The sequence below is a fragment of the Semicossyphus pulcher genome, unplaced genomic scaffold, assembly GCF_022749685.1.
Source record: "Semicossyphus pulcher isolate SPU_LCO1_2020_fin unplaced genomic scaffold, fSemPul1.0.p SCAF_8, whole genome shotgun sequence".
NCBI lineage: Eukaryota > Metazoa > Chordata > Actinopteri > Labriformes > Labridae > Semicossyphus > Semicossyphus pulcher.
The window spans coordinates 1655206-1666979 of NW_027211759.1; the positions used below are offsets into that span (position 1 = coordinate 1655206).

The 11774-nt window shown below is 48.5% G+C and overlaps 1 protein-coding gene across 1 annotated transcript; it reads right to left on the bottom strand.

Moving 5' to 3' along the window:
- rxfp3.3b (relaxin family peptide receptor 3.3b) lies at positions 1-1856 on the bottom strand. Its single transcript, XM_069686860.1, has one exon. It carries the CDS (start codon positions 1854-1856, stop codon positions 648-650), a length of 1209 nt encoding a protein of 402 aa, XP_069542961.1. The 3' UTR covers positions 1-647.
- Positions 1857-11774: the final 9918 nt, after the last annotated feature.

Consider the following 11774-nt stretch of genomic DNA (forward strand, 5'->3'; position numbering starts at 1 on the left):
ACATTTTTTAAGGTTAAATTGGCTTTTTTTTTTTTTTACATTCACTGACTCAAGCTTTGACATTTTACACACCAGCTACAAAGAAAGTGAAAAATACTCCACAGACTGATGAAGCAGCAGCAGGCTGAGTCCTCCTGCACGTGACCGGGTTCTGCAGACACCGAGCTGGACTCCGTTCACACTGAAGGAAATAAAGAATCCGTTTTCCAAACCTAAAGTACAACATCAGCGTTTATCTGGTGTGAGATCCCAGTCTCACTCAGCGCAGTCAGGTGGAGCAGAAAAGCAGCGCGGTGGTTTTACGCACGGCTGCTCCTGGTGCGTAATTTACGCGCGCCTGTCCCGTCCTTCTTTTTCTGTTTCACACATTAAAACTGATCAAATATATAAAATCCTTTTGTTGAAAAGTCAGAAAACATCTGAACCCCGCGTGTAGCTGTGATGGCACTTCAATGTCTTGGATTTGGCACAGTCTGCGCGGCGCTCTCCAAAAGAATAAGCCCACATGTGTTTAGTTAAAAGTAGAAACTCCAGCAGCGCTTAAAGTGTGAGTATAGCTCCGACAGATCTCAGGATTCACTGATTCATCACGCGTCAGTCACGCGTTGGTGTAAACCGTTTTCTTTAAGACGCAGAGAGCTGAGAGTTCATGTCTGCAGCGCGTCCGTGTCGCACTGGTCCGTCAGCACAGACAGCCGGCAGTTCTCCGTCTCCACATTGTTCAGCGGGTCCGCGTTGTTCAGCGTGTCGTCCGGCTCCGCTCTCACCGTCCCGGAGAACGGCCGCAGCGGGCAGCTGTTCGTCCCTGCGGGGGAGGAAATCCTCCAGAACAGGTCCTTCATCTTCTTCCGGAACTCCCGGCGCATGAGGCAGTACAGCACCGGGTTCAGGCAGCTGTTGGTGTGCGCGAGGCACACGGTCACCGGGTGCACGTACGTGTGCACCATGTAGTACGCCTTGTCCCAATTAACCACGTTAAACTTCACCAGCACGCCCCAGAAGGTGATGGCGTGGTTGGGCATCCAGCAGATGAAGAAGGAGAGCACCACGATGGTGACGGAGCGCGTGACCCTCGACCTGCGCTTTACCTGGTTGTTGTTCATGCTGCGCAGGCGCACGAAGCGCAGCAGCAGCAGGTAGCACACGGTGACGATCAGCATAGGGAACACGAAGGCCACCAGGATCTTCTGGAGGTGATACAGCGCGAGCCACGACTGTCCGTCCGGGAAGCCCAGCAGGCACAGCCGCTCCCCGGCCACGCTCTTCACCGTGGAGAAGATGGCGGTGGGCAGAGAGGCCACCGTGGCGGACACCCACAGCCCCGCGATCACCCAGCGCACCGGACACACCCGCCGCCGGGTCCGGTCTTTCAGGGCAGAGGCCACCGACCAGTAGCGCGTGACGCTCATGGCGGTGAGGAAGAAGACGCTGGCGTACATGTTCATGACCGTCACCGACAGGATGATCTTACACATGGCGTTTCCAAACGGCCAGCTGAAGTCCAGAGCGGTGTCCACCGCCCAGAACGGCAGCGTCAGCACGAACTGGAAGTCCGTGACGGCCAGGTTGAGGATGAACAGGTTGATGCTGGAGCGCTTCTTCCTGCTGCAGCGCACCTTCATCAGGAAGAAGACCAGCAGGTTGCCGACCAGCCCCGCGGCGCACACCACCGAGTACACGATGGAGATGAGGATGCGCAGCGTCGGGGAGCCGTCCGCCGGGAAGTCGATGTCGTCCAGGCTGCTGAACCTGTCCGGCCCCGCGGTTGACCGGTTCCAGGAGGACGTGGTGTTGTGGTTCCACAGCTCCGCCATTCTGTCCGGTAAGAGACCCGAGCCGAGTCCCGCAGAGCGCATCACCGCGTGCGCTCCCGGAGAAGAGAAGCTTCCAGGTGCGCACAGTCCCCGCTGCTCATGTTCATCCCGCGTTATGAAGCTCTGAACTCACGGGAGCTGCTCTCACACCACTGATACAGCTTCACTGCTGAGCACCGCGCGCGCGCAGCTCACTTTATCTGCTGCTGGTGCCCGAGGAGGCGCGTGGCCGAGAGGGGGCTGGTGTCATCTCAAGACGGAACAACAGAAAGGCTCAGAGGACCGAGTGACAGAGGGGAGGGCCGGAGCCGGAGACATCAGGGTCTGAGGGGAACCAAAGCCCCTCCACACTGCACCTACATGTGCACCTGTGTTCCCTTCACACCTGCAGCCTGACGTGTCAAAGGAACATTTACATGAACAGTGTTTCAACATGTCTTTAATTACAAGTGATAATTCATGCAGAATAAAAGTCACGTACAGTAAATAACTCAGTGTTCTGTAGAATCTGTTACATCGACATCACAAATGATTCAAATCCTGAAATGAATCTAAAAGTTTATAAACAGAAACATTCTGACAGAACGAACTCTCTCAGCTCAGCCCGGTAACTCCAGCTGCACCGAGCGGTGCACCAACACAAGCTCCGTACTTTAACAGCATTAACTCAGGAAGTGAACATAAGTGAATTAGTTACCTGACGCAGGTTCACTCAGTTGATGGAGCCACACAGAGACATCAGTCCAGCTGCCAGATGGCCCACAGCAACATTTTCCCATCATCCTCTCTGATACAGCTGCTCTGTGCCAACAGGTTTCACTGATCTCCACAGCTCTAACTCCCAGCAGGGGGACCTGATCCGGGGGGGGGTGAGAGCGGACGGACGTGTAGGATGTATAACTCCTACACACAACAGACGAACACACCAAACCTACAGGCACTCTGTGAGTTTTCAGCTATCTTAATATTTCAGTTTATATAAGTTCATCACTTTCAGAGATGAAGCCAACAAGTGTCAAAGCTGCAGTTCCTCTGGTGTCCACTTGAGGCTGCCTCCAGCAGTGAGTCAGTCCCCATAGAGCCCCATGTTAAAGTTTACAGCAGAAATAAACATGTTTACAGCCTGGTACAAAAAACAGTTTGGGTCTCTATAGCTCATTTCTCTCTTCATGACAACTGTACGGGGAGAATCTTTATACAGCTCACCTGTTTACATTATATTAAGGCTTAAAGTGATGCAGCATTAGGGGCGTGGCCTCTTTGAGTGACAGCTGGGAGCTGCTAGCTGTCTGCTAGGTGTCCCCTCAGCTAACTCAGTCACTGAACGTAACCTCTGGGCCGTGTTTGTGCTGTTGGAGCCTTTTGGAGGTTTGTTCATGTAAATATCAGACAGATAATCTGTGTGTGCGCTTTATTGGACGAACAGACCGTCCAACACGTCTCACACACTGTTTCTACACTCAGTATTGTATTTATATGTTAGCTCTGATTAGCAGCTACCTGTCTGTGCTCACAGTACCTGCCTGTTGGCTCGTTCACTGTTTGTCAGGACTGTTGTTGGCTCTTTCCTGCAGAACAGAAGAGCTGCGATGATGAGAGAACGTGCTTCTTGCTGTTTCCTTGCTGCTCGCTCCAGAGCAAGAAAAGAAGTGTGGTCTGCTCCCCCCACAAAGAGCATCTCGCTCTGTGTAAACCGGCTGGTTAACTGCTCACCGTCCCCTGAATGAACCACAGACACAGGCTGTTTGCTCACCTCTCGCTCCTCTCCAGCTCCTCCCTCCAAACAACAACATGCTGTTTGACAAAGTGTCAAAGTGAAAGCTTCAAACAGCTGCTGTGATGTCACACAGGTTACGTCCTCTATTTATATCTATATATCTATCTATATATATACGGTCAAAATATTGTTCCCAGTTTTCCATCATTTAGTCTTTATTCACGTCTTTATTCACGTCTTCATCCATCAGTCAAACATGAATATCAGGAGCTTCAGTTTTAATGTCAGACGTAATCTCTGCATCGCTGTAGCAGTAATAAGACATGTGCGGAGGGGAAACCTTGTTTCATCCCTCCAGACGTCTCAGAGCGACGTGTTCATCATCCTGCCTTCCTGATGATCATATAAAACCTTAATCTGCTGGATTATCAAAGAAAGGTTTTAAAGTCAGATATAAATATGAACTTTATTCTCTGGGAGAAAGTGAACGTCTGATATGATCACCAGTACAGCCGTGAAGAAAGCTCGTCTGTTAGCAGAAGATACTATCACTCCTGTGTTTCTAACACTGACGATGCTTCAGATCGTCTGTTCACTTCTCGTCTTAACACGACGAGATGCAAAATGTCTGATTGTCTGTGCAGTGAGAGAACACCGGGTCACCCCCCGTCTTACATCAAAGGCTTTATACTTCACCCGAAACAAAGAGCAGCTTCAGGAGATTCTCCTTCACACACATTTATTTTCCCTCCTGACTCGAACCAGAAGTGATGTCAGAAGACGGACAGCTGGCTCAGCCAATAGATCACTGATTGAAGGCTGCAGTGAAGAAAGCAGATGAGCTTTGAGGCTTGTTTGGTGATTACATGAAGCTGCGTGTGAGTCCGAGCCTGCTGATTGGATGATTGTTTCTAATCAGTGACACACCAATCACAGCCGCTTTAAATGCAACTTGCTTCTCACTCATCCGTGCTGCACTAACGCTGCTCACACACTGCTGCTGGGGCGTTTTGCATCGCGCTCCCTGGAAAGCCGTCGCATGCTGCTCGGCTAATCCAGGGAGCAACGTCAGAGTGGAGCCACCAGCGCAATCAACGCTTGAATCTACGACGAGAGTGTTCCTGACTGAACAACACTTTGGTTTGTGTCCACGTGCGTTAAAGTAGGACGCCGTAGGTTCTCTTCTGGCTTCATTTCTGGGCGTCATCCTCCCGCTGACCGTGTTGATGTGCTGTCAGGTGACATTGTATCAGGAGAGAAAGGTGTGCTTGGGCTGCTGGTCGGGGATCAAACAATTCCTGCCTGAAGCTCAAAGTTAGTTGATTCTTTTTGTCAATGTTCCAATCATCTCAGCTCGTGGATGTCGTCACTTCGCCCGGCAGAACGTCCAACAGAGGAAGATGAAAACAGCTGTACCAAAAACCTTTCTGTGAGTTTCTGATGATTCCTGCTGCCTGCCTGCAGAGCTCTCATCAAACCACCATCAGTTTGTTAAGTGTGTTTTAATGATGTGTAATTAGTTTCTTAATGTTTCACAGAAACGTGTCTTTATAAACATGCTGAGGTCACACACGTGGGCTCAGCTGAACCTTCCTGCAGCTCTGTGAAATATAAACCTCGTGGATGACAGAGAGGTCTGAGTCGTGCCTTCAGACAAACATAATTGGCCGTATTAGCTTGTGGGAAGCTCAAAGTGAGAGCCTCCGTCGTGTTACACCAGCGGAGGAAGCAATTAGGATTCAACTGTTTTCTCTCAGCTCTGTTCACAGACGTGAACTCCAGGCGGAGCTGAACATCTTCCTAAAGGATCCTGTAGTGTGAGAGGTTAAAGACAAAGCTGTTTGTCATGTCATTCAGAATAAATCACCTCCTGGAAAAACTCTGAAACCAAACAGTGTTCAGAGAGTTCAGCCTTAATGACGCCTGTTGTGTGTTTGGACGTATTCACAACATCAACTCAGCTTTATGTCCCGGCTGCTTCACCGACAGATGTTTAAAGTCTTAACAGATGTTAAAATGTGAGAGAGCCGCATGTGACGACAGAACAGTGTTGTTCCTGTACTGTGCAGAGCAGCGATCTGACCCAAACAGCACCACACACTAACACACTCATCCACCAACAACCAGAGTCCGACTCTCACAGCTGGAAATCTCACAGAATCTCTGGTGCTCAAACGAGACTTCAGAGGAAACAAAGATGGCGGACGACGGGCAGGAAGAACTGGTGATGATAGAACAAACTGTGGATGAAGAGGTGGAGACGGCGTGCACACGGGCTGCACGTGTTACTTTATGCTGCACGTTTGCTTTGGTCGCCATGGCTGCGGTTGTTGTGCTTCCTGATTGGCTATCGTTTGGTTCCACATGAGGATCCACAGAGAGCGTGCTCGGCTGTCCTCGGGGTTCCCCCCCACACAACAGGATATCAGATCGTAGATATTGAACATTTCTTTGATATTGGTGTGAACACGACGTTCTTCTGAGCAGATCGGGGTAAGTTGAATCACTCCAACATCGCTCACACCAGGAACATCTGAGAGATCATCTTTAGAACCATCAGAACATCAGGACTCTGTTACTTTAGTCTGAAGGAGGGAATCAGGCCCAAAATCAGTCACCTGACTGAAAGGTTTCATGATTCATTTGGTCCAAATGCCCGGCCTCGATCAAAATCTGCTCAGCAGCTTTAAGTTCTTCTTAAAGTTTTTAATAACCTGCACGAGAACAAAGAATCTGTTTTTGGAATCAAAGTTTTTGTTCAGTTTAGAAGTCAGTTCATGTCAGAAAGGTGGCTCCAGGTAGGCTGCAGGTAGGATTCATCACACACTCAGGACTCCACTGGTTGACGCTCCCTGTGGGGGGGAAAGGGCAGCACCTGTGTGTGTGGCTTCACAGGGGGCACGGAGCTGCCATACACCATCTGTCTCTCTGGCTCAGTTTCCATCACTGGGGGCTTCGCTCACCTGGGTCCAGGTCTCAGACTGAGGTGATAAAGTTCACGTGTGTGTACCTCACTCACGACAGCCCCCCCCCGCGGAGAGTTCACAGCTGCAGACTCTCTGCGGGGGCGACAGAGGACGAGATCACCTGTGTGAAACCTGTGCTCAGACTTCCTCTGATGTCAAACACGTCAGACACAATGATGCAGAGATATGAGCACACACAGTCCTCTGCTCCTTGGACCAATCAGGGACGAGCTCTGTAATCAGTGCCAGCTTGAATCAGGTGGAATCGATGCCCCCTCACCTGGAGTTCAACGAGACGAGAAAGGTTCCTTCAGAGGTTCACTGAAAACATTCCTGTTATTACAGAAGGTCATTAAGTTAATGTTCACTTTTCTTATTTAATCAGCCCTCCTCCTACACACACACACACACACACACACACACACACGATCTGTTTAAAGAGCCGTGCCCGCCTGTCACAGAGCTTCAGCTCCTCTCTGCGTGAAGGTGACGGATTAAAGACGAGCAGGCTCAGGTGTGAGTGAACCTGAGGCTCCTCAGCAGGAAGTTCATGCTCACATGAAACAAGTGGAAGGAGCCTGTTTATGTTGAGCTTCATGTTTAAATGTGCACTTTTACAAAGACACTTAATGTAACGCTAAATGTTTGATTCTATCTGCGCTGGCTCTACAGAGATCCCTAGCTATTAGTTATTTGATGCTATAAAAAGGGGGTGTGGCCTCATGATTGACAGCTCTGCCGCCATGTTTGTTTACTCTGAGGTCTCGTTTGAGATTTAGTGAGATTTCCAGCTGTGATGGTCGGACTCTGGCTGCTGGTGGATGAGTGTGTCAGTGTGTGGTGCTGTTTGGGTCAGATCGCTGCTCTGCACACTGCAGGAACTAAAGTGTTGTCGCTTCTGTAATTCATCAGCTGTTTCTGTCGAAGCTGTTTGCTTCTCTTGATGGAGAGATCTAAAGAAAGGAAATAATTCTTGTTTCCACAGGGACTGATGAACACGCAGGTCAAACACATGACCTTTCATGTAAATCATCAATGCTCCCTGCAGCAGAGCTGCACAGAGGACTGTGCTCCTGTGAGGTGGTGCAGGGAGCAGCTTCGTCTGATTCCTGAGAACAGAAATCGTCGAGCGGTCGGTAAAAACCAGCAGGTGTTGAAAAACTCGAGTGACCCCGGCTGTGACAGAGGCTTCCAGCGGGCACACTCGAGTGGCTGCAGGGTTAAGTGCTTCCCTCTGCTGCGTCTGAAGGCAGCTCCATCACAGAGCACTGATGATGGGGGTTTTATACCTCAGAGGGACACTTAACCCTCCGACAGCAGCAGAGATAAACACCACATGTCAAGGTCACACGTGAGAACAACACGGATTAAAGGCTCCTGACAATCCTCTGAGGACAGTAAACGTTTCAGTGTTTTAAGAAAATCACTTTCATAAACCTGCTTTGGTGTTCTGATGTTTCTGCCAAACACAGAACATTCATTATTCTAAGAGCAGCTTTTCTACATCAGTTCATGAGACAAAGAGACAATTTAACTTTTTCATCTGAAAGAACAAACGACAGCTGTGCGACGTCTCGGGAATCTGTAAGAACATCAACTGACTTTACATTTCAGTAGAGTTGTCTTTCCTTTGTTCACTTCTGTAACATATTTTAATACAAAAAGGGGGTGTGGCATCATGATTGACAGCTCTGTTGCTAATCAAGTTAGCACTAGAGTTAGCTGATAACTCCAAATATGCTCTCTGCTAGTTTAAAAAAAACCCAAGATGGCGACAAAACTCCACATTTGACACTTAAGACCAGACTGTATAAAAAGATGGCCGACATGACAGCTCCCTAACAGTGAGTCCAAACCCTCTCTGTCGCCCCCTGCTGACTGGCTGCAGTATAGCTCATAAAGCCCGCCTCCTCCATGTTAACAGATGGGACATGAGTCAAACTATAAAATCAAAATACACATCAAATACATTTTTCTCAAACATGGTTTCTGTCATTATAGTTAGTTCTTATCATGCTGAGTCCAAGTGTTCATTTTTCTGACAAGTTTATTTTTAATTAGTTATTTGTTATAAAAAGGGGGCGTGACCTCATGATTGACAGCTCTGTGGACAAATGGGGCTCCTGCAGCGTTCTGTTCCCGAGCAGCAGAGTAGAGGAGGAACGGCGAGAGGAGACGTAACTAACACTAACACTACAGTCATTGAACTTTCCATCAGCGTGAATATCTGCTTCAGACCGACACAAGAAGCTGTTCTGCTGCAGACTGAGCCCACCTGAGGGCTCCAACACGCCAAGGACACCTGAGGGCTCCAACACGCCAAGGACACCTGAGGGCTCCGACACGCCAAGGACACCTGAGGGCTCCGACACGCCAAGGACACCTGAGGGCTCCGACACGCCAAGGACACCTGAGGGCTCCAACACGCCAAGGACACCAGGTAAAGGTGTGTGTCGGGTAGAGGAAGGGGCGGGACGACAGTACTGCGGCCACCAGCCGATCTCTGCTGCACACACTCTGGATACAGATGATGATACGATGGCAGCGCCCGCTCCGGGGGGATTGGGCTTCACTTTGGTACAACGACAGGAGGCGGAGACACGTCGGCCATCTTTAGTCCTTTTTATGCATCACTGATCACAGCTGATTTGGATCGTTCAGTCTTTTTTCTCCTCATCAAGCTTTACCCCCTAAAGATCTGGTTTCATATCTAACAGATGATTAATATGCAGCTATGATCGCGGCTCGAGAGTAACTTCTTTAATCTGAGACAAGATGAAACCTTTGATCTTTGCTGCGTTAAAAACTCACTGAAGGATAAAGTATTTAAACACAAGGCGGGATTATAAATTCAAACTTTAATCAAACAGGGACGCTTTAATCTGTAAAGTTTTAGAATTGAACAATGTACGGTGTAGCAGTGAATATCGAGCTCAGAGGTTTGATGGTCTGTGCGACCAAGCAGGAACCAGTAATTAGGTTCTTAATTATCTGCTGCTGAATGTGCTGACAGCCATCTTTGTTTCAACAGCTGAGGGACTACTTTCTGTTGCGCCGTCGCCTCACTGAGTCTATTTAAAGCCTGTGTTCACGAAGTCTGTCAGGATCCGCTGACAGACTCTCAGCACATTTCACAAGCAGCACTCGCTCTCAATCTGCTTCACAATTAAAGGCCTCTGAGTGTCTGATCAGACGTATCGGAGGGTTTACGGACATGACAGGATGGTTCTGATTGTTGGGGAGGAGCGGGGTCGTCTTTCCTCTGGTGTCAGACTCGATCCAAACTCTGCATGTGTGTGTCGCTGCTGTTGGAGAAGCTACTTTAAAGCAACCAGTCATCTGTCTCTGTCTCATGTAAATACCTTGATGGGTCAAAGGTCGTCCACCTAAAGTTCTTGTTGTTTCCACTGACAGGCTCAGATTGTTCTTCTAAGTGTGTGACAACATGACAGAAAGGATCCCTACAGAGATAGACCTTTTAGTTACAGAGGAAGATGATTGTTTTAACCACACACAGACGTTACATCGCTCTCTGCACACACACCAGACTCCATTGATAAAAACACTGCTGCTGGTCTCGACGGTCTTATTATGGTGTGACTTCTTTGTTTTAAATGTTTAGTTTGGATCCATGTCTCTACACGCCCGTCCTTCCTTTCCCGATGAATCTGTGTGTGTGTGTGTGTGTGTGTGTCTCCCTCCCTCTTATTAGTGTGTTCAGCCTGCAGTCTGCTGCTGGCCGGCGCAGCGGGGGCGTCTCTGATCAAAGTGATCACATTAATGATCAGTTCTGTACATAATGAAGAATCTCATCTCTCTGTAAGTCCTGCTTTCTTTCCCCCTCAAACGCTCGCCTGTCGCTTCACATCAAAGTGACCCTGAGACATGAAAGCAGGGACGCTCACATGTCGCCAGTCCGTCACTCTGTCCTTTATTACCTCACAGAACGCAGGAGTCGTTGCTCCACTGCTGCATTGATCAGTCAGTTTGTGTTATTGGGAAGTTTTTGTGTTTTAAATGTTAATGTTTTGTCACATCGCTCTCCTCAAACACACCAGACTCCATTAACAAAAGCAGTGATTTTACCTTGCTGAACACGACGTGCTGCTCCTCTTCGTCCTCGATGGATGAGCTCTGAGTAGAGTCAGAGTCAGAATCTTCCAGCAGCCAGTGAAGGGTGACACCGATGTTGATTTGCACTCCCTGAACAGACTGAACACACTTCCTTTGTGTGTGCTAAAATATTCATGTATTCTTACGCAACATTGAATTTCATATAAATTGAAAATGGGAACACGAGCCGCGATCTGGGTCTCTCCTCGTTTCTGCTGATTTGAGCATGAATATATTTGTGGCACCAATGAGCTGCATTTTTATGTCCGATAACAAGACGCCCCCCTCACTGTGGTATTAAGGTATGAGAACTTTCTATCAATCGCTGTTTTTGTTTCTTCAGTGATGCACAGTGTTGAATGAGAAGAGGAGCTGCAGGCTGAGACTGTCAGCTGATGGAATCTGCCACTGACAGGTGTAAGGACGTCTTTAACCAAGTGTCAGGGTTCAACATAAATCATTGCCCTCTGTGGTCACCACGTTTCAGATGTAGATGCTCCCTACCATTTTTATTACTGTGAGTCTTTGCCAACGCGTGTTATCCCTCCACAAACATCCCTATCCCAGCGAGCTAGCATTAGCTCAGGCCGACGCTCCAACTCGTTGCAGCCAAAGATAAAAGCAAACTATCTTACCTTACCTTACCTTACCTTACCTTACCTTACCTTACCTTACCTTACCTTACCTTACCTTACCTTACTAACTTACCTTACTATCTTACCTTACTAACTTACCTTACAATCTTACCTCAGCAAAGAAAGAAAATACAGGAGAAGACGGACGGATCAAAAGAAAAGGCCACTGTCCCCTAACACTACCAGGGCTGCGTTTAACATTTCACATCTATTCACAATATTTACAAATGTACAGAACCTGCTGATGCGATCATCCACGACTGTCAACGTCGCTTAAACACCACGCTCGGGTTGGGAGTGAAGGAAGGAGGCGGGGCAAAGTCTCCTCCAATCACCAACAGCCACCTGCAACACAGCACAGAGAAAACACACACCGCGCCAACAGCGCCAACAGCAGCATCACACACATTAACAATAACTACAGTCGATCCATAATGTGACTGAGAATGGAAAAAAATCTTTATCTTGGATTCCTCATTGATTAGCCCCCACTTGCGCCACAGCCGACCCCGACCTTTGACCTTAGAAT

Bases quoted from the DNA above. Each gene is read 5' to 3' on its own strand.
- rxfp3.3b (XM_069686860.1), bottom strand. From the start codon at position 1,856: ATGCGCTCTGCGGGACTCGGCTCGGGTCTCTTACCGGACAGAATGGCG.